General features: G+C 34.1%; 1 protein-coding gene across 1 annotated transcript in view; it reads left to right on the top strand.

Moving 5' to 3' along the window:
* LOC101895073 (dual specificity protein kinase splA) overlaps positions 1 to 8371 on the top strand; it is a 152647-nt gene extending 144276 nt beyond the window's left edge. Inside the window, exons 7-9 of the mRNA XM_011292989.3 lie at positions 1441 to 2084; positions 3549 to 3716; positions 4039 to 8371. Coding sequence (XP_011291291.1) covers positions 1441 to 2084; positions 3549 to 3716; positions 4039 to 4173 — 947 coding nt within the window. The 3' untranslated portion in view covers positions 4174 to 8371. The remainder of the gene's footprint in view (positions 1 to 1440; positions 2085 to 3548; positions 3717 to 4038) is intronic.
* Positions 8372 to 24903: the final 16532 nt, after the last annotated feature.

Below are 24903 nucleotides of genomic sequence, written 5' to 3'. Positions count from 1 at the left end.
ACAGGCTCACCTATTGACATAGAGTTCACCACAGGCTCACCTATTGACATAGGGTTCACTACTGCCTCACCTATTGACATAGGGTTCATCACTGCCTCACCTATTGACATAGGGTTCACCATTGGCTTACCTATTGACATAGGGTTCACCACTGGCTCACCTATTGACATAGGCTTCACCACTGGCTCACCTATTGAAATAGAGTTCACCACTGGCTCACCTATTGACATAGAGTTCACCACTGGCTCACCTATTGACATAGGGTTTACCACTGGCTCACCTATTGACAAAGGGTTCACCAATGACTCACCTATTGACATAGGGTTCACCAATGGTTCACCTATTCACATAGGGCTCACCTATTGACATAGGGTTCACCTCTGGCTCGCATACTGAAATAGCGGTTACAACTGGCTCAATTGAAATAGCGTTCACCTATTGACATAAGGTTCACCACTGGCTCACCTTTTGAAATAGCGTTCACCACTGGCTCACCTATGAAAACAGGCTTCGCCCATGGCTCACCTATGAGAATATGCTTCACCAATGGCTCACCTATGAGAATAGGCTTTACAAATGACTTACCTATGAGAATAAACTTCACCAATGGCTCACATATGAGAACAGGCTTAACCACTGGCTCACCTATAAGAATAGGTCTTAACACTGGCTTATCTCTTAGAATTGGGTTCACTACTGGCTCACCTATGAAAAATAGTCTGAACAACGGGCCTAATTATGAGAATAGGCTAAAATTGTTCACCACTGACTCCCCGGGGATTGTGTTACACAGACTCACAACTGGCTCCCCTATAAGAATAGGATTCAACACTGAGTCAGCTATAAATTAAATTTTAGGTAACCATAGCGGTATCAAGTATTCTAGTCTAGGTCGGAATTTCCGCAAGCAAATTTAATACTATGTTCCACATGTTCTGCATCATTTATCCCCTAACCTCTAAACCCGAAAGCTAGTGTAATTAAAATATATTTAAAGTGATGCTAATACTAGCCACAAGGCCATTTACATACCATGCAGATATCCTTTGCCAGCAATTTCCAGTCATTCAAGGGCCAAGGCTATGCAATTTATTATGGTATATTGTTACTGTGACCGTTGTTGTTGTTGCTGTTGTTCTTGTTATTTGTTTTAGTCGTTTACACCATAAACATGATGCATGACTTACTGTGGTCAGCAGCAAACATGCCAGAGGTTGGCTCATGTTAAAATGTTTGGAAAATTGAGTTGTTTATGAGTCTGAGTCGAAACATAAACACCAAGTGCAACGGCAGCAGCAACAGCATAGGAAGGATGCCCATTAGACAAGTTTTTGTTAAACATTTAAAACAGCTTGATAAGTTTTCTTCCCCTCCATCCTCCCTGCCCTGCACTTTGTTAAAACTTGTAACCTTATACTCATTTTTACTCTCACTTTGCAGGAAACCCAGTCATTGGCGCTAAATTGTTGTGTGCCGTTTGCAAGGATGCCTTCACCAATCCCTGGGATCTAATGGTGCATGCCCAGGCAGCCCATATGGTCAACATTTATGAATTGGGCAGTGAACCCAATAACAACAGCAGCAACGCGGCCAACAATAACACTGCCAACATCCTCAATGAGGAGGCCAACCTAACGGGGACAACAGATGCATTAGCATCGGCTACAAATATCAACGTCAGCGCCAATGAGCCGCCCAATAACAATGGTCCACATTGCAACAATGACAATGACTCCAACAACAACAGCACCAAGAACCACAATGGTATCATCATATCGCGTGATGCAAATTGTTTCTCTCTCACCGGTAAAATTGAAGCCCCCACCACATTGGGCGCCATCACCACATCGGCATCGTCATTGTCTTCGTCATCATCGCCATCACCATTGACAACTACAGTGGCCAATATAAACGGCACGGATATTGGAGTAACGACCAGCGCCGTCACCAATGACACCAACAATAACAATGCGTGCAATGGCACTGCAATGTCGCTGGAACTGGGTCACTCGAGTGATACGGAGACTCATTTGGAGCTTAAATTTGGCATTTGCAATAGTCCTATTGCCACAATTAACAAAGAGGTGAGTTCCGGTTTATCAAAATGAACGATTTTTTTGGGAGGATGAATAACAAAAAAAGCGACAATCGCAGATGCATGTGTTCTCTTTCAATTTAAAATGACAAATCGCCAAATCGGCAATGATTTTTAAATTAAAATGAAGGAAGGGTATGAAGGTATTCTATACAAATTAAAGGCTTGAATAGGAATCACACTATCTCATTAGCGGGGATTCGCTCAAACAGGGTTTCACCAATAGTGAAGGTATTCTATACAAATTAAAGGCTTGAATAGGAATCGCACTATCTCATTAGCGGGGATTCGCTCAAACAGGGTCTCACCAATAGTTCAATTACTGGAATACAATTCAAACCAGTCTTACCTATGGGGATATTGGCATAGGGTTTACCACTGGCTCACCAATTGGCATAGGGTTCACTACTGGCTCACCTATTGGCATAGGGTTCACTACTGGCTCACCTATTGGCATAAGGTTCACCACTGGCTCACCTATTGGCATAAGGTTCACCACTGGCTCATCTATTGGCACAAGGTTCACCACTGGCTCACCTATTGGCATAGGGTTTACCACTGGCTCACCTATTGGCATAGGGTTCACCACTGGCTCACCTATTGGCATAGGGTTCACCACTGGCTTACCTATTGGCATAGGGTTCATCACTGGCTCACCTATTGGCATAGGGTTCACCACTAGCTCACCTATTGGCATAGGGTTCACCACTGGCTCACCTATTGGCATAGGGTTCACCACTGGCTCACCTATTGGCATAGGGTTCACCACTGGCTCACCTATTGGCATAGGGTTCACCACTGGCTCACCTATTGGCATAGGGTTCACCACTGGTTCACCTATTGGCATAGGCTCACTTATTGAGAATAGGGTTCACCTATTGAGAATAGGGTTCACCGCTGACTCACCTATTGGCATAGGGTTCACCACTGGCTCACCTATTGACATAGGGTTAACCACTGGTTCACATATTGGCATAGGGTTCACCACTGACTCACCTATTGGCAAAGGGTTCACCACTGACTCACCTATTGACATAGTGTTCACCAGTGGCGCATCTATTGAGAATAGGTTTCACCACTGGCTCACCTATTGAGAATAGGGTTCACCACTGGCTTACTCCTAAAAATAGGGTTCACCAAGGGCTCACCCATGAGAATAAGGTTCACCTATAGAAATGGAGTTAACCACTAGTTCACCTCTAGAAATTTTACGAACATTTGGCTACCATTTTGATGTGGGATTTAGCCCCAGCAATTAAATATATGTCCGTCTTCTTTAAGTTCTGGGTACAAAATTATGGAATCTTTTGAGTTTTCACCATTTTTCCCTTGAATTGTGAGGAACCTATCAATAGAAGAGGATCTTAACTTGTAATATTTTAATATTCTTAATACACCAACTTTTTCTTAAACCCTCCCCTAAATAATTTGCCATTTATTTTCTATATTTTAGGAACCCACAAATCTTGATGACGGATCGCGAGATGAACGCATGTCCGATGATGTAAAAGTGTTACGCAGTAATGGTTCCGTATCTTCACGAGGCAGTACCCCAACCATGGACAATGAGGATGTGGCACGAATGCAACAGAGAGCCTGCATTGTACGCACTTTAAGCTTTGTGAGTATGCGAAAAATAAATAAATAGCTGTAAATTTAATTCCATAGTCCTCGTTCGCAATCAAATTAATAATTTCAATTAATTAAAAAACCGCACTGAAAAAGTAAACAGTCAAATTAAGTGAAAATAATTGAAAGCCTTAATAACGTCAGACACAGGCTAACAAGCACAGACACCGACACCAACAAATATCCAGAATCCAAAACTCAAATTGAAACTGAAATAAAAAAATATATATTTTTATAATTACAAATACGTTCCCCCTGCCCTCACAACACTCATTTCATATGCAATTGTTTTGTTTGTTTGTCCGATTTTACAGGAGGCCGCCGCCACTACCACCAGTGGGAGCACACCAACAACATCGGCCACACTTGGCTTAATAACCAACAGTTTGGCTTTAGGCCTGAATAGCAGTAGTGCGGTGTCATCAGCAGCTGCTGTGGCGCCACAATAGGGCATACCACAGGCTCAAGCCGCTCAAACTCGTACATTTAAATTCCCGAAAAACCGCAGAAAAAAAGTAAAAAATTTCATCAGCCATGCCCATCCCCGTGCTCATCATCATCAGCAGCAGCATCAACATGGATATGAGAATAGCAGCAACAACACCACCGCCCCACGTTACACAACAATGGCCACGGTGGCAGCAAAGACAGCAGCAGTGGCAGCAGCTTCCGTTGAAAACAAACAATTTGTTCGCACTTTTATGTCCTGTTATCCTCTGCCGACCCATTGTGTCTGGAGATCGGAACAACAAATATTTGGCGGACAGCAACGCTGATGGCTGGCAAACGCCTGTGGCCAGTATCACCACCACCAACACCTCCACCATCACCATCCGCAACATCAGCAGCATCCCTTAGCCAGGAAACAACAACAAAATAAAGCTAACCAAATGAACGTCAAGATTATAAATAATTTAAGCCTTCAGTTGCAGTTCAGTTGAACTCTCCAAAAACTCAAAACAATGGTAAATATATTTGAGGATTGTTATTGCATTTTATAGTTGTTTTTTGTTTGGTTCTCTCTTTTTTTTTGGGAAAATTGTTTTGTGCTCTTCCCACAAAACGAAAACCATGCCCTCACACGCGAAAATGAATAAAATTTGTTATGCGGTAACGACGATGAGTACGAGAGAGTGTTTTTGTGAAATATGGTTTATATTTGTTTTTGGAACTATGGTAAATAACCGCTGTTGTATTGAAATTCAAAACTTAATAGTGGTCTTTATTATAAAAATAATCCATACGGACAATGATGAGCACACACACACATTGGAAACTTCTTAAAGTTAATTTTGTTTTTATACCCTACAACACTATGTGTTGGGGGTATTATAAGTTTGATTGGGTCAAAAATTATGTAACACCTCGAAATATTGGTCCACCACATAGGAACCTATATATGGATCTTCCCATCTGAGTGAGTCGATCTAGCTATGTATGTCCATCCGTCTGTTCATGTTAATTTGTAATCACGCTATTATGGTCCTCAATTGAAAATGGAGTTGAGGTTTGGGTCAAAATAGAAGCCTACTGTTTTTGGAGAAGGTCGCATAAAAAGGGGTTGAAATGGACCAAAAACTGAAAAATTCTTGACTTTGCCCTTGCTCTACATGTTGACGCGCAATTTTGCATGAAGTAAGAATTTAGGGCTGGAAGCTGGAAGAAGCCTACCAATATGGACGGTCATCGGACAATATTCAGTGGGTAACATAAACCATAACTATTACTTAAGAAAATACGGAAATTTTAACTAAACCGCAAATATATATAATTCAGGTGAAATCACAAAATACATTAAAAGGCCACTTCAGACCACTATTGTAATATCGGATAATTAAGGTTAAATTAAAAAACTGCAACAAAGTCAAACGCCATTGTTGTGACATTTATTTTTTATATTTTATTGAATGAAAGCAAAAAAATGTCGGAAATAGCATCAAATTTTAGAATAAGTTTAGATTTTTTCGAATTGGTCACCTTTGTGTTCTGTGGTATTTTGGCCCATTCCCGGCGAAGCGTTTGCTTGAGGTGATCGACACTTTGGTATTTTTTAGGGCCAACCTTGCTTTCCAAAATACTCCAGATACAATAGTCCAACGGATTTGTATCCGGAGATTTTGGTGGCCATTGTACGCTGGAAATGAAGCAAGGAACCTCATTTTGTAACCATTCCTGGGTGGGTCATGTTGGAATGTCCAAGGTCTGCGGCCAAAATGTTTGCTTGCCCAAGCTTTTAATACACCCTCTAGAATATTTTCACGATAATTCACGCATTTATTCTGATGCTACGGTCGATTAATACGAGTTGAGAGCGACCATCTTCTGTTATGGCGGCCCACACCATGGCCTGCGCTTGAGTTCTAGTGGCCGACCGAAGGTGCACATTTTCAGCTTACGTTTTAGGCAAGTAAACACTTTCATCATTTTGTTTGTTTACAAACGGCTGGACAACGAATGTTTTCTCATCGGAGAAAATCAAATTCGGCTGTTTACTACTTTCGGCCAAGCGAAGCTACTCTTTAGCTCTTTTAAGTCTATTTTCTTTCTGTTGCAGTGTAAGTTTTTGCACTTTTGGGAATTTTAATGGCTTTACTCTTACCCGAGCTCATTTTTCATTATTTGCCGAATGGAATATTGCGATGTGTTCAGCTCACGAGTCATTTTTCGTCCACTGTGACGCGGGTTATGATATTTGGACATAAGGGGGCTTCCAACATATTTTATTGTTGTAGGGTATCATATGGTCGGCCCTGCACGACTTTAGCCTTTGCTTACTTGTTTTTATGCCCTAAACAACATTGTGGTAAGGGTATTATGTCTTTGTGCACTTGTTTGTAACAGGGAGAAAGAGGCGAGATATACCCATAGGATTTTCATATAATTACTTTCTGAGTCGATTTATGAATGTCTGTTCATCCGTCCGTATCCGTCCCATTTATTGTCCGATTGAGATGACATTTTGCAAACAATATTTGTTTTGGGCCAAGGACGAACCCTATTGAAATTAGTGATAATCGGATCAGATTAAGATATAGCTCCCATATATCTTCAACCGATTACGGGTTAATTGCGCACCAAGTGGCCAATATAAGTCCTAATGACCTGAATTTTGGTATATTCCACCGAATTCAGTCTAGAAGCAATTACCTCAAATTTGGAGAAAATCGGTTCAGATATAGCTATAGCCCCCATAAATATGTTTCATTCGATTTGGTGTTTCAGTCTCTCACATGCATAATATGCACTCCAAATCAATGATATTTGGTACCGGATTGAGATCGGTTCAGATTAGAATATATCTCCCATATATACCTTTATCCGATATCAGGTTTATTGTGCAACAAGTGGCTAATATCAGCCTAAATGAACTGAATCAAATTTGGCGTAAATCGGTTCAGATATAGCTTTAGCACCCATAACTGAGTTTAATCCGATTAGGGGATTAAAGTCCCTCACATGCGTAATATGAATTCCACATCAATGACCTTTGGTTTCTGATATCATATACAGCTCTAAAATAAGTTGATCAAATTTTGTTTTGACATGAATTTTGGCACATCCTACATAATTCAGTCTAGAAGCAAGTACATCAATCGGTTCAGGTATAGCTATAGCTCCCATATATATGTTTCATCCGATTTGGTCCCTCACATTTTAAGTCCCTCACATTCGTAAGTCCCTCACATTCTTAACATGCATTCGACAACAATGATATTTCGGACCAGATATTTTATAGAGCTCGGAAATACACTTGCCAAATTTTATCGAAGTCGGCTAAGATTTGAATATAGCTTCCATATATATCCATTATTCGATTTCAGATTTATTCTGCAAATAATGGCTAATATCAGCCCAAATAGAGTGAATTTTGGGACGTACGTTTCTATTTTGTGGAACTCGGTTCCGATACATATTTTTTAATATAATCCTTCTCGAAGTGATATCATGCCCTCTATAGCAATGTTATTTGGTATAAAGTACAGGGTTGCCCATATTCGACGGACCTTTGGGCCCAATCCAATCGACGAGGCTTGTCCGCAGGCAACATTCTTTGCGTCAATTGTAAATTTTGTACGGGAACAAATGCAAATCAATGCGAATAATCCGTTGTAAAGTGGACCGAGCCATTTCCAATTGCTGAGAACGGCGTTTTTGGGATGTTCTTGGGGACCTCTCAACACTGGCTCGTACGGCAGCGATATTCTCGGCCGATCGCCTTGGTCGACTTTTATATGGCCTCTTCGGATTAGAAAGAGCCTTACCAGTCGAAAATTTTTCATATAAACGCTTAATTGTGTTCTTAGAAGGTGCACTTCTCACATTTTTTAATGTTTTAAAAGCACGTTGAGTTTTCACAATTGACTTCTTCTGTTGAATGTAAATTTCAACTATTTCAGAGCGGTCGTGGTATGATCTACTTCAAATAAATCCTATAGTAATGGGAGCTCTACTAAATGTGCATAGGGGTGTTGTGTATCATATTGTCGGACAAGCCCGACTTTTGACTTTTCTTTACTGGTTTTATTTATATGGTGTGTAAGTTCGACTTTTGAAAATGGTGAACTTTTTGAAAATGTGAACTACAATACAAATCGTCGTTGTTTATTTTCACAAAACATTAATTTTTCTATTTTTAAAAAAATAAAATTTTTTCCAAAGTTTCAATTTAAATATATTCTCATTTTTTATTGTTTTTCATTATTTACTCTTTAATAAATATATTTTTTGTATATTTCATAAAATATTCATTAAAATGTTAAGAATAAATATTTTTTTAGATATCTTTTCATAGAAAAGAAGTTAACAAGAAAAATCCCAAACGTAAATTTAAAATAAGTATATAAACCATAATAACAAAAAAACATTTACAAATTATGCAAAACATATCATTTTCGAATTAGTCAATCGAATGTATTTAAAATGCAAACAAAAATAGTGTTAAGAAAATAAAATATTGATCAATTAGATATTCTAGGTAGTAAAAAAATTATTTATAGGAACCTGTATAAAAAAACTTAAAATTAAAAAAAAAAAAAAATAATTTTTGAAAGGTATATAGTATTATAGTCCTTTCTTCTAATTAACCGAATATTTTTTTTATGTGTTCAATTTGTGTTAATTTATTAATAATGTTAATTCTAATATTTTAAAATTTTTCTTCATATACAATATATTTTTGTCATAAGGTGTAAAATCCCAAAAACATAAATTGTTTGTCTGCAATGAAATTTTATATTGGGGAAAAATATAAAAATGTTTTACAGGGTGAGATAAAAAAAAAAACTGCAGCAAACTCAAATTCCATAATTTTTACATTTTTTTAATTTATTGAATGAAAACAAAAAATGTCGGAAATAGCATCAAATTTTAGAATAAATTTGGATTTGTTCGAATTTGTCTTCTACGGCACGAATTATGTCCTTTAAACGGCAATGAAACCGTCACACGCTGCTCGAATATTGCTCTGTGGTATTCATTCGCCCATTCCCGGCGAAGCGCTTGCTTGAGGTGATCGACACTTTGGTATTTTTTAGTGCCAACCTTACATTCCAAAGTACTCCAGATACAATAGTCCAACGGATTGGTATTCGGAGATTTTGGTGGCCATAGTCCTCGCTGGAAATGAAGCGAGGAACCTCATTTTGTAACCATTCTTGGCTGGCGCGTGCTGAGTGCGATGATGCTGAGACCTGCTGGAATGTCCAAGGTCTGCGGCCAAAATGTTTGCGTGCCCAAGGCTTTAATACACCCTCCAAAATATTTTCATATTTCAATATTCAGCATTTATTCTGATGCCACCGTCGATAAATACGAGCGGAAAGCGACCATCGGCTGTTATGGCGGCCCTCACCATCACCATGGCCGGCGCTAGAGTTCTAGTGGCCAACCGAAGGTGCAAATTTTCAGCTGACCTCTTTGGCAAGTATACACGATCATTTTGTTTATTCACAAAGTGCTGGAAAACGAATGTCTTCTCAACGGAGAAAACCAAATTCGGCAGTTCACCTCTTTCGGTCAAGCGAAGCAACTCTTTATCTCTTTAGAGTCTATTTTCTTTCTGTTGCGGTGTAAGTTCCTGCACTGTTTGGAATTTCAATGGCTTTACCCCGAGCTCATTTTTAAACATTTGTCGAACGGAATATTGCGATATGTTAAGCTCAGGAGCCATTGATCAAGTCGCTTCTTTATTTTTCGGACCATTTCTGCTGATGTTGCTGTTTTCTTCCGTCCACTTCCTTGACTTTGGGCTTCGCTACCAGTATCACGGTAACGAGCGATGATACGAGACACAAACGATTTATTCACATTTAAATGCTGGAGTGCTCTAACGATAGCCACTTGTGATTTTCCAGCCAAATATAAATAAATCACACTATCACGCTTGAATTCCATCACGAATAACTTTTTTTCTGGAAAATTCTCACCAAAATGCTTTTGTACGCTTGCAAACAATATAATGAGCTGTCACTGCAATAATTTTAACAGCTGTTGGACGAGTGGCTTAGAAATGGCAGTGGTCTGAAGTTGGTTGCAGTTTTTTCATCTCACCCTGTATTTTAATATTAATACATAAAAATCTGAAATAGTGAAACTATTCTATATTCCACAACACTACGCTTGGGTTCTTTGCAATCAAGTAAAAATAACCTTAAATTTGTGGATCAATGCAGGATTTGTGAATTCCAAACAGCTTGGATTTATTGCAAGGTAACCTATCCGTGTTAATAATTTCACTCTGATGGCAAGCATTTGATGTATTTCATGATTGATTATTTTTTTTAATAAGAATTAAACTAATTTATTTTAAAAATTAAAATTATACAAAATAATGTAATAGAATTTAAAAAACAAAATGCTTCAAATCAAAGAAAACCAAATGGAAAAGTATTATCAGTAGCTAGTATTGTAAAACAATATAAAAAAAAATAGTTGAAATTAACAAATATTATAAACGTTTATACAAAAATTGTGTATAAGCAAACAAAAACAAAAAAAAAAAAAAATAATAATAATACAAATAGAAAACCAAAGATAGCCTAGAATATATTTAATCAAAATAAATATTAAAAAACAATAAAAATTATAACCAATGGTTAATTATAGCCAATCATATATACATATGTATTTCTATTTAGCATATATGATTTTATAAAAGTAATCAAAAAATGTTTATATATTTTAATTTTATTTTATATTTTCTTTAACCTCTTATTGTAACTATGTTAACCTTAAAAAAATATATATAAAAATAAATGTATGTATTAACATGTAAATTTTATAAAATAAACTTTTAAGGCATGAAATAACAAAAAAATCATCAACTAAACCATTAATGTCCTCCATACCAAAAATACTAAATATCAACAAAATATAATCACAAAAGAAATGTATAACAAACAAAATTAAAAACCTAACCCCAAATCAATAAAACAAATGTATGAATTTATTTAAACCAAAAAATGCGTTTTTCTTTAAAATCATAAAGGATAATATTTTTGGGTGTTTAATTCTGGGTATAGTAAATAGCAGGGTTTACAACGAGAAACCAAGATACAGCCATGACAATAACTAAAATCAGGCAATATCTTTATATAAGGGTTGTGCCATAAAGTGTTCCTAGATTGAGGTTTTTTGCGTTTCTAGTTAAAAAGAATGCCAAAATAAAATAGGAAATGTGGATAAAATGTAAAAATACTTGAATTCGAAAAAGTTAACCGATTAGACCCATTTCCTATTGCAATGATTCTGGATGTTATACAAAGATCTTTATCATATTTCAAAGCCCTATCCTAATTGTTCCTAAATTTATCTTAAATTATAGTGGTCCCTGTGATTATGGTAAAAACTATATAAGGACATTAACAACGTTTGGCCTAAGAATTCGGAACTCCTTTGGGGCTATTATCTACAAACATGTATTATGAAGTCCACTTGAAATTATCCAAACCCTTGATGGGCTACAGTAGAATTTTAAGAACATTTGCGGAGAATTGGGAAAAAGTTCTAAATTTTCAGAAATAAACAAAGTTTAACAAAAATTGATGATATTTTTCATGTTACATATTGAATATAAAAATTTATTTTCTTTAGAGAATCGTAATAAAATTGGATCTAGAATAATTCCTACTTTTACACCTTTCAAAAATGAAGAATAAACAAGATTTTCAGGGCTGTCACAGAAACCATGTCGGTTTTGCTTATTGTCGTTTGTGTAAACCAATGTTGGTTTCATGACACCAAATGAAACCAACATTGGTTTATGGTCCTTTAAAAATTCTTTAAAAAATCCTTAAAAAATCCACGTAAGCCCTTTAAAAAAACTTTAAAAATCCACGTTTATAGTCCTTTAAATATCCTTCTTTAAAAAATCCACGTCTATAGTCCTTTAAAAATTGTTTAAAAAATCCACATTTTTAGTCCTTTGAATAACCTTTAAAAATTGTTTAAAAAATCCACATTTTTAGTCCTTTGAATAACCTTTAAAAATTGTTTAAAAAATCCACGTTTATGGTCCTTTAAATATCCTTCTTTAAAAAATCCACGTCTATAGTCCTTTAAAAATTGTTTAAAAAATCCATTTTTGATAAAAAAATAAAAAACATTTTAGTCCATTGAATATCCCTTAAAAATTGTTTAAAAATCCAAATTTTTAGTCCTTTGAATATCTTTAAAACTTGTTTAAAAAACCCAAAGCAAATGAAAAGTGACAAAAAAATCCACGTAATGGTCCTTTAAATATCCTTTAAAAAATCCACGTTTATAGTCCTTTAAAAAATCCACGTTTATAGTCCTTTAAAAAATTTTTAAAACATCCACATTTATAGCCCTTTAAAAAATCTTTAAAAAATCCACGTTTATAGTCCTTTAAAAAATCTTTAAAAATCCACGTTTATAGTCCTTTAAATATCCTTCTTTAAAAAATCCACATCTATAGTCCTTTAAAAATTGTTTAAAAAATCCACATGTTTAGTCCTTTGAATAACCTTTAAAAATTGTTTAAAAATCCACGTTTATAGTCCTTTAAATATCCTTCTTTAAAAAATCCACGTCTATAGTCCTTTAAAAATTGTTTAAAAAATCCACATTTTTAGTCCTTTGAATAATCTTTAAAAATTGTTTAAAAAATCCACATTTTTAGTCCTTTGAATAATCTTTAAAAATTGTTTAAAAAATCCACATTTTTAGTCCTTTGAATAATCTTTAAAAATTGTTTAAAAAATCCACGTTTATGGTCCTTTAAATATCCTTCTTTAAAAAATCCACGTCTATAGTCCTTTAAAAATTGTTTAAAAAATCCATTTTTGATAAAAAAATAAAAAACATTTTAGTCCATTGAATATCCCTTAAAAATTGTTTAAAAATCCACATTTTTAGTCCTTTGAATATCCTTTAAAAATTGTTTAAAAAATCCAAAGCAAATGAAAAGTGACAGCTCTAAGCAACTTGGTTTATTTCCAATAACAAAACCAATAACATTGACAACCAAAACCGATAAAATTGTAATTCGAAAATAAAACCGATAACATTGATTTTCATGACACCAAAGCATTTTTTCTTGACGTTTTTAAAACCAATAGTGACGAAATTGGTTTCTATGACAGCCCTGTTTGACTTGGATTGGAAACGTAATAAATGAACAGTTAATAAATAAAAAAGCTGTAAGTTCGGCCAGGCCGATCTTTGAATACCCTCCACGATTTGGAACGATTTTGGCATTTTTATACCCTCCAACATACTATAGAGGGTATATTAAGTTTGTCATTCCGTTTGTAACTCCTCGAAATACTCATGTCAGACCCAACAAAGTATATATATTCTTGATCAGCGTAAAATTCTAAGTCGATTTAGCCATGTCCGTCTGTCTTTCTGTCTGTCTGTCTGTTGTAATCACACTATCTTTCGAATGAATTGAGATAGAAGAAAATTTTGCACACGTGTTTATTTTTCTATTAGGCAAGTTAAGGTCCACGTCTTCGTATAGCCCCCATATAACAGTACCTTCCAAAATTCGGTGTTTTGATGATTTTAGCGTCATTATTCACCCGAATTGTTTCAATTTACGTATTTACAGTACGTAATGGAAACTACAGTTTGTGACAGAAATTTGCCTATGCAGGTCCAGGTCTTCGTATAGGCCGCATATATCAGTACCTCCCTATATTCGGTATTTTGACGAGTTTAGGTACAATACCCACCGAAATTGTTTGAGATATCGTATTTGACGTTAGTAATGGATGCTGTAGCCTGTGACAGAAAATTGTCTATGCTGGGCCAGGTCTTCGCACAGCTCCGATATAACGGTACCTCCCTATATATGATATTTTGATGATTTTAGCAACATTATTCACCGTTTATTTCAAGTTTCGAATTTGCATATGGTAATGGCTAATGGCAAACAATGCCTATGTAGTTCCACATCGTATTGACCCCAATATTACGGCTATATTCGGTATTTTTAAAATTTTAACAGAATGTTTTAAGGATTTTATTTTTTGAAAATTTCCAAATTCGTTCCAAATGGTGGAGGGTATTCAAAGTTCGGCCCGGCCGATCTTACTGCTTTTTAACTTGTTTCTTATGATTTCTTATCCCAATAAGTGTGGCCCACCCAAAATGGGTTTAAGATTTTTTCCAAACAAGGCTCCAACAACATAAAATCGATAAAAATAATTTTGATCGCGTATAAGACGAAGTTTCCTGTATTTATGTGAAATATTAAAATTGGGATGGGCAAAGTTTGGAAAGCCTCGAAGTATATGAGTTTAATACGAAAGTGGAAAGTTTGACTACGTCGGGTACTCCCATCGCATTGTAATAAATCTGGAATTTCCTCTCAAGGTAACACATTTCCGTTCTCGATCGTTTCGACACCATGTCACCTTTACTATATAAATAAATATAACATCTCAGTCTCAGGTAAGTAACATTAAAATTTACAACGTCATTTATTAGTTACTCGTACCAGTCTTATTGCAATTGTAGTCATTTTTTTCCAGTTTTCAACTGCAATTTAAATTAATCTAATCTCAAACCAAAAGAATTACATTAAAATTTCACAACTTTATTAGCAGAGATAGACAAAGATATACACGCACGCAGTCACACATCCAGACACTAGACCTTGTTACCCATAATCCAAGGAGAGAAGATGCTGCTTTCTGCTCGAAATGCTATGATGTTGTTATACCAACCAAACAAAAAAAGTGGCAGAAGAAAAATACCACACCATTTTACAACCACACCGAAAGGGGGACAACACAACGACTACAAATGAAAATGAAAATTACACACACCGGTCAGTTAAGAGCATTGTTTAGGAGTCCAGTATCTGGTTGTAAAAATGTTTTCATTTTGTTTCCATTTGATGAACACACCTTACAAGCAAGCATGGTGGCCAAAAAGGTATTACATGTCTGCAGCTGTATGGCTGGGCTGCAATTGGACAAACATATGGGACATTTACAATCATTTGTTTTAGAAAAAATTAAAGCTATCAATTGTAGATTTGAATTGTGATTTGAAGAACTAAGTAGATCGAAATAGTCCTCTTTTCAGTTGATGATTTGACTTAACATAAGAAATTCATAATTTACAGTTTATCGAAAGTGATAATTAGGGTTTCAAGTAATATGCGAAATACATTCTAACACAAAAAAAAAAGAAAAAAAATAAAATAATAATAATAATAATAATAATAATAATAATAATAATAATAATAATAATAATAATAATAATAATAATAATAATAATAATAATAATAATAATAACAATAATAATAACAATAATAATAATAGTAATAATAATAATAATAATAATAATAATAATAATAATAATAATAATAATAATAATAATAATAATAATAATAATAATAATAATAATAATAATAATAATAATAATAATAATAATAATAATAATAATAATAATAATAATAATAATAATAATAATAATAATAATAATAATAATAATAATAATAATAATAATAATAATAATAATAATAATAATAATAATAATAATAATAATAATATAATAATAATAATAATAATAATAATAATAATAATAATAATAATAATAATAATAATAATAATAATAATAATAATAATAATAATAATAATAATAATAATAATAATAATAATAATAATAATAATAATAATATAATAATAATAATAATAATAATAATAATAATAATAATAATAATAATAATAATAATAATAATAATAATAATAATAATAATAATAATAATAATAATAATAATAATAATAATAATAATAATAATAATAATAATAATAATAATAATAATAATAATAATAATAATAATAATAATAATAATAATAATAATAATAATAATAATAATAATAATAATAATAATAATAATAATAATAATAATATAATAATAATAATAATAATAATAATAATAATAATAATAATAATAATAATAATAATAATAAAATAATAATAATAATAATATAATAATAATAATAATAATAATAAGACTGAGCTCACGACAATCGTATTGGAGTTAACTCAACAAAGTCAGAGCAGATACTTAGTTTTGATACGATAATTTGAATTTAATCCAATTAGGAATCAAATCTTCTAAAATACCAAATATGAAACAATTTCGTGGGTAAATAGGACTAGGCTCATCAAAATAACGAATATCGGTGGGTATCGTTATATGTGCGACATAGTAAAACGTGGAACTAAATATTCAATGTTCTGCCACCGGGCCAGAACTATAAATACCAATTTTTATCAAAATATCGAATATCGGCAGGTACCGTTATATGGGGGCTATACAAAAACGTGGACCTATACATACAATGTTTCGCCACATGAGCTAGAACCCATTATGACCTACAAATACCAATTTTTATACAAATCCGTGAAGAAATGTAGCAAAAATCATGAAAATACCGAATGTCCGGAGGTACCGTAATATGGGTGCATACATACAATGTTTCGCGACAGGAGCTTGAACCCATTATGACCTACAAAAAGTTTTAGGGATTAAAAAAGAGTTATATCCATCCAAATTTTGGTATTGCCTCATATACGTGTGCCTCTGATTTTTATACCCTCCACCATACATAGTATGGAGGGTATATGTAGTTCGCCATTCCGTTTGTAAGTCATCGAAATAAATAAAAATAAATCTGACGAAGAACATATATTCTTGATCAGGATAACATTCTAAGACGATTTATCCTTTTCGTCAAAACGAAAACGAACTTAGATAGGAAGCAAAATTTTTGCACAGATCAGTATTTTATCTGCAGGCAGGTCAAGTTCGAAGATGAGCTATACAGGTCCACGATATAACTGTGTACCCGATATTCGGTATTTTGTTTATTTTAGCTACATTTTTCATTGTAATTATCTGAACTTCTACACAAAGAGTTCTTTGTTAGCATCCAGCAATTGCCTATATAGGTCCACGATATTTTGATGATTTTAGCGATATTCTTTACCGGAATTGTTTCAAATTTCGTATTTAAAATTCGTAGTCGCTTTTGACAAAAAATTGGGTATACAGATCCACGTCTTCGTATAGACCCATTTAATGATATCTCACAATGCTCGGTATTTACATGATCTTAGATCTTATTCACCGGAAATGTTTCAAATTCCGTATTTGATGCTCGTAATGAATACCACAACCTGTGAAGGAAAATTGTCTATGTACGTCCACGTCTTCATATAGCCCACATATATCGGCACCTCCATTTATTCGGTATTTTGATGAATTTCGTAATAGGTACGTCTTGGCACGTATTCGTATAGCCCTTATATAACGAGAGGTATTTCTCGACAATTTTTTTTGACATTTTTTAAGTTTCAAAATGATTGAGGATATTAACATTTCGGCCGAACTTATCTGATTTTTTAATTGTTCGTTTTGTGTAGTATTTTGGCGATTTCGTTAAATTTTCTACGGAATTATCATATCATTATTTATTTTATGATCAAAAGGATGTCGGATGTATTTTTATGACTTTAAAATAATTTATATTTATTTTTTCGAAAAATTCAAATTTAATTCGACAATTTTATTCTGGAACCACCCCAGCATTAAAGAATAACTGGACAAATGAGCACGTGGGTATCTCCTCTTTTTTAAAACGGTGAACCTTAATGACACACCTTGTTCTAGTGTGTGTCCTTTATTTTGTTGTTGCTGGGTGTTTATTAAAAACATCATCCTGTTGTTGTTTTTCCGCCGGTAAGGACACAAATACATACGTACACACACACACACTCACAAAACGAACAACAACCAAATAATACTAAGAACCAAAATTCAGCTTAAATTTTATTAACAACCTAAACAAACTACAATGGACATTTGCACATGGCCTGGCAGCAGTGCGAGGTCCGACTGTTGTCGGAGGTGAATCAGTAAATCTGCTCTTGTTCCACTCGTTTATCCCATGGCTGGACAATGATGTCCTTGCAGGAACATGCTACTTTCGCTGTTGTGGCATATTTTGTGTGCATGTGTATGTGTGTGCATGTGACTTGTTGTAACCGTATTTCGGAATACTTTTGTCATGGCCCTAAATGTTTGTTGTTGTTTTTGTTTAAATAGCTCTTCAGAATGCAACATGGCAAAACAATTGCCCCCTATTTTTATACCCTCCACCTTGGAAATGAGGGTATATTAAGTTTGTCATTCCGTTTGTAACATGTCTAAATATTCGTCGTAGACCCCATAATGTATATATATTCATAATCAGCATAAATAACGAGTTCCGTCTGTCTGTCTGTTGAAATCACGATACAGGCCACATTATTTGGCGTAAAGCGTCACAATTTACTATAATAATTTGTATTGTGTCTAGGATGGTTGGTATTGTATAGCTCCACGTTTTGGTATAGCCCCCATATAACGGTACCTCCCGATATTCGATATTTTGATGATTTTGGCCGCATTTTTTCATGGATTTGTCTAAAAATTGGTATTTGTTGGTCATAGTGCGTTCTTGCTGCGGTGGCGAAACATTGCATGTATAGGTTCACGTTTTGGTATAGCCCCCATATAACGGTACCTCCCGAAATTCGATATTTTGATGATTTTTGCCGCATTTCTTACGCATTTGTCTGAGAATTGGTATTTGTAGGTCATAATAGGTCCTAGTCCGTGTGGCGAAACATCGTATGTATAGGTCCCCGTTTTGTTATAGCTCTGTATAGCGGTATCTCCCGATATTCGGTATTTTGATGATTTTTGCCACATTTTCCCACGAATATGTCTAAAAATTGGTATTTGTAGGTCATAATTGGTTCTAATGTTTCCATTACCTTAAGGTGGAGGGTATTAAAAGTTCGGCCCGGTCGAACTTAATGTTTTTTTACTTGTTTTGAAAACATTTGTTGCAGTAATTTTGTAACGTAACGTCATTGTTGAAAGTTTCAAGAGGAAATTTCAAAATTTCCACGAGTGTGGATGTGTGTTGCCAACAGCGAGTTGAAATTGTAGCTAGAATATTTTCGCAATGTGTCCGCTGTAATGAACATTATGCAGATGAGTTAATCACAGGATATGTTGGCCTACAAAACAACTGTGGAGATGGAAACTTTAAAGAATTAGGTGTTTCAATAAAATATTCCAAAATTAAAAAAAAACTTATTTTGTTCTAAAATGGATAACAATTTTAAAATAAAGAAATGTAAAGTAGTTTTCAAAACATTTCGTAAGCTTTAATATTTTTCTTAACGTTACTGGCTGACAAATAAAATATGTCAACGGGTATGAAACACATTTCAGAGAATATGTTGAATTTCTCCAGGTAATTTAAGAAAACAATTCCCAATGCACAAGGGTATGGTTTCATCAAAACGCTTGACACAAATTCCAACAACAAATTTATTTTATTTTAATTAACTTAGGACTTAATGAACCTCTTTACAATAATGTATATTAAGGCGGGTCATTATTTATGGTATTGTTTCAAAATCGTAATTGTGATGAGGTGTTATATAAGATCAAATGTGATGGTTTTAGTAAATTTGATTATTATAAAATCCATAGATTAAACTCATGGTGTAGATGAAATTGAAATCTGGATCTAAATCTGGTTTTGTGGTTCAACAATGTAACTTTTTACAAAATAAATAATTGAATGGAATAAATACATAATATATTGAACCCAGTTTTTCTGATTTGAATGCGAATTCTGGTAGGCATATTCATGCAGGAAATTTTTCGCTTTCAAGCAATTATAATGTATATGTAGACACTGAACTTGTTACAGAACAGAACTAACCCATTGCTTTAACAGTGGAAAGTAAGTAAGTAACCAATACATATTTAATTTTGTGACCGATGTCTGTTTCTTGAAATCACGATACAGTCCACATTATTTGCTGTGGAGCTTTGAAATTTAGGACAATAGTTTGTATTATGTCTGGGATGGTTGGTATTGAAAATGAAAATATCGGTCCAAGTTTCCCTATAGCTCCCATATAACGGTAACTCCCGATAATTGATATTTTTATGATTTTAGTCCCTTTTTTTTTTTGGTATTGAAGTTTAAAGTGGAATATATTTGAATCCAGATACTTTTATCTAAAAATGTTGTTTCCCTAATGGTGGAGGATATTAGAAGTTTGACCCATCGGTATTGCGATGACTTTAGCCCTATTTTCCCACGCAATTGCTCAAATTTGGAATTGAGATTTTATAATGTATTCTACCTTCTATTCCTAAGCATTATCTACATAGGTGCACGTTTTGTTATAGCGCCTGTATAACGGTACCTCCCGATAATTGATATTTTTATGATTTTAGTCCCTTTTTTTTTTTTGGTATTGAAGTTTAAAGTGGAATATATTTGAATCCAGATACTTTTATCTAAAAATGTTGTTTCCCTAATGGTGGAGGATATTAGAAGTTTGACCCAACCTTACTTTCTATTTTTTAAGTTATTTTCAACAAGTAAGCAAAGGCTACAGTCGAGCGTGGCCGACCATTGAATACCCTACAACACTATAATAAACGATACAGTTTATATAGGCGAGATACTCGAAAGAATTCCACAAGATATTGTGACAAATAATAAAAGAAAACCATCAGGTTTCGTTCTCTAATTTTCGAATAATAGCAACTTAAACTAATTTGCTCATTTCCAATTTATTGGTAGATGTTGCACTTAAATGGTCTTCCTAGATCTGGAACCATTATTTCCCAAAGACCTATAATCTTTCAGAAGTGGCAAAATATTAACATTTATTATTGGTTTTTGACTGAAACGCATCTATGTGAGATACAGACATTTGACTATATTCTTCAACGAAATCAGCGTTAACGAAATAGTCAGAAGTGCGTCTTTCCTGTATTTGTGAATTCTCCAAAGAGTTACTGCAATGGATATTTTCGTATTTTGTCTACAAAAGTTGGCAAACTATTTCGCATATTGAATATTTTTGGATGGCCATCCAAAACTGCTTGGCTTTTGCAATGTCCGGTAACCCCCATTCAAATGTGCGTGAGGACCGGCGATAATTACGACCTTCTGTGGAAAACCAATATTTCGAGGTGTTACATAATTTTTGGCCCAATCAAACTTATAATACCCCCAACACATAGTGTTGTAGGGTATAAATAGTGTATATTTTTTTGGAATACTAACTCTTAGCTCAAGTTTCAGAATATGTGGAAGAAGAAAAGACCTGCCAAAGAAAACTCACACGCATACATTAAAAAGTCAATGCACCTAACACGAATCACTGTTTGGTGCGAATTTTATCTCTTATAAAATGTGAAAGAGGAAAGTGTTTGTATGTTTGTTTGTGTGTAATTTATTGACTCGAAAAAAAATCAGAAAATAAATATGTCAAATTATATTAAAATCGGTTCAGATTTGGATATAGCTCCCATACATATTTTCGGCCGATTTCACATATTTGATGCACCAAACATGATACGCATGTTCGATACAAATGAAATTCGGTATAATTGACTAAATTTGGTACAAAAATAATTTGTCAAATTATATTCAAATCGGTTCAGATTTGGATATAGCTCCCATATATATTTTGGTCGATTTCATGTATGTTATGCACCAAACACGATATGTATGTCCGATTCCAATGAAATTCAGAATGTGGGGCGGTATTTGGTTACAATAATAAATTTGACAAATTAATTAGAAATCGGTTAAGATTTGGATATAGATAGCTCCCTTATTATTCTCGGTCGATTTTACTCATTTGATGCACCAAACCTGGTATGTACCTCCAATTTCAATGACATTTGGAAAGTGTGACGGTATTTGGTGTAAAAGTAAATTTTGTCAAATGTTTGTTGGCATTAAAGTATTACAATGATTATGTTTTTTTAATTTTTGAATTTGTTTCTTTTTTTAAAACCAACAAATATTCATATATAAAATTTCGAATGCATATAGAATCAAAAGGGATAGCAAAAAGCACCGGGTTCAACTAGTCTCTTATAAAATGTGGAATAAAAGTCTTTGAATTTCCCACATCTCAATATTTTTGTCAACATAAGATCTGGTGGGAAGATAGAATATAGCGGATAAATCTTTATGGTCCCTCCCCATAAAATGCGTAATAAAATTCAAATTTTTTTGAACCTCGCTCATTGAAATGCATTCACAAACAAATGATCTGGTGGACAGATGGGATATAAATGACCATTCCTTCTGGTAACTCCATTAAAGAGGGTCAAGATTTTAAATATGTTTAACCCTTATAACATGCAAGCAAGTCAGACATTTTTGTTGAACCAAGTCTATCTCAATATTTCTATAAACCCGAGATCTGCTGTGAATATGGAATTTTCGAAACACTTCTTGCCATGCCTCCACCACAAGGAGTAACAATTTTAAATAATAACAAGTCTCATAAAATGTTAAGTAATTTTTCGGTGTTTCTTCTAACTTCGCATATCGCAATTCTTTTACCTTCGTTACATCAAGTGTGAATATGGATGTTATTGAACCATTCCTTCTGGTACCCCCTTCAAAGTGTTGAAATTTTGAATAATTATGACTCTCATAACATGCGAAATAAGTTAGCGATGTTTTTCAGACTTGGTGTACCTCAATATTTCTATCAACCGCAGATTTATGTAAATATGGGATATGTCTGCACCTGGTACCCCCAAACATTCAACGTTTTGAAAAAAGACAAATGATGATAAAGAAAGATGCAGTATGTCCGTTCCTTGTTACTCCTCAAAATATAAGATTCTATATCGATTTAGCCATGTCCATCCTTCTGGCTGTGTAAATCGCTTTGCTTTCGAACGAAACAATGCAATTTTACTCGAAAGTATTTTAGGTCCGTAGAACTTTTGGTTTTAAAACCGATATTTGAGTATGGGCATATAGGGTGAGATAAAACGCCATATTTTTTATATATTTTTTTAAATTTATCGAGCGAAAAAAATGTCGGAAATAGCATCAAATTTTAGAATAAGTTTAGATTTGTTCAACTTTGGCATGAATTATGGCCTTCAAATGTTGCTCTGCCCATTCCCGGCGAAGCGCTTGCTTGAGGCGGTCGACACTTTGGTATTTTTTAGTGCCAACCTTGCTTTCCAAAATACCCCAGAGAGTATAGTCCAACGGATTGGTATCCAGAAATTTTGGTAGCCATTGTGCGCTGGAAATGAAGCGAGGGAGCTCGTTTTGTAACCATTCTTGGGTGGCACGTGCTGAGTGCCATGGTCCTGTGTCCTGTTGGAATGTCCAAGGTCTGCGGCCAAAATGTTTGCGTGCCCAAGGCTTTAATACATCCTCCGGAATATTTTCGCGATAGTATTCGGCATTTATTCTGATGCCACGGTCGATTAATACGAACATTGATGTAAATTGGCATTTTGTGTTGACAGTATGTAGGAAACACCCTTGCGAAGAACATGTCGGTCCCTTTTTGGTATAGACCCCATATAGCTGTACCACCAGTAATTCGATATTTTGATGATTTATGCTACATTTTTCATTTTTCAAATTTGGTATTTCGAGTTCGTAATGGATACTACAGCCTAAGACAGAAAATCGGTCATGTAGGTCCACATCTTCGTACAGCCGCCATATAAGAGTACCCTCCGATATTCCTTATTTTGATGATTTTAGCGACATTCTTTACCGGAATTGTTTCAAATTTGGTATTTGAAGTTCGTAATGAATACTACAGACTACGTCAGAATATTGTCTTTGCAGGACCACGTATGGTTACTGCCTATATTCGGTATTTTATTTACTTTAGCTACATTATAAATAGATTTTTTTCTTCAAGTTAAACATTTTAATATTATAATAGCTTATGACAAAAGTTGCCTTTGCAGGTCCACGTCGTCGTATATACCCTACATTCGGTATTTTTAAGATTTTAACAGAATTTTTGATGGATTTTATTTTTTTGAAAATTGCCAAAATTTGGCCCGGCCGAACTTTCAACTTTTTTACTTGTTTCTATCAAATTTTGGTAATTATATCCTTAGAACTCAAGAAGTTACCCCTTTTTATTTGAAAAGTATCGGTCAATAATGTGTTATTCTCAAAACTGTGTTTTTGGAATTGACAGTCTTTAAGTAAATGATCGAAATGTCTTCGGGTTTGTGAGGACTATTTTGAATTCGTGGATTCTAAAGAAGTATTTTACAAACATTTTGATGATTATTTCTCGAGGTATATGTGCATTCGCCGTTAGTTGCGCTGAAAATGCTAAAGTAAAAAAGAAGTTGTTGATTTTGAAAGCGTTTATGAGAATTCAGTGAGGCTATAATAGAATAGCTTTTCTTATTAAAAAATGTTTAACAAATGTTTACATTTATGATCTAATTATAAAATACATTTTTCTATCCCCTCTAATACACGTGAAAGTTCCTGGAAACCCATGCTGGGTTTAAATTAAATTAACTCTTTCCAAAGCTGATAACAAAGAACAAAACACACACAACGCACGTACCCACACATATCTTCCTTCTCCTAAGGCTATGGCAGCATTTCCCAGGAGTAAGTATTTTCTCCACCAAAAGATTATTGAAAAATCCCAAAGGTGTAATGCGAGGCGAATGAATGTTTTAGAGTAAATGTGATAAGGCAAACCACGACCACGTCATTGTCATTGTTACCAGAAGCGGTTACGCTTCTACGTCAGGCTATATAAAAGGTGAACACGTTCGAAGACTGTTTCAATAGTCGCAGATT

The sequence above is a fragment of the Musca domestica genome, unplaced genomic scaffold (assembly GCF_030504385.1).
Source record: "Musca domestica strain aabys unplaced genomic scaffold, Musca_domestica.polishedcontigs.V.1.1 45, whole genome shotgun sequence".
In the NCBI taxonomy this organism is placed as follows: domain Eukaryota; kingdom Metazoa; phylum Arthropoda; class Insecta; order Diptera; family Muscidae; genus Musca; species Musca domestica.
Note: the sequence above shows the minus strand (reverse complement) of the source record. Positions and strands in the feature narration are given on the sequence as shown.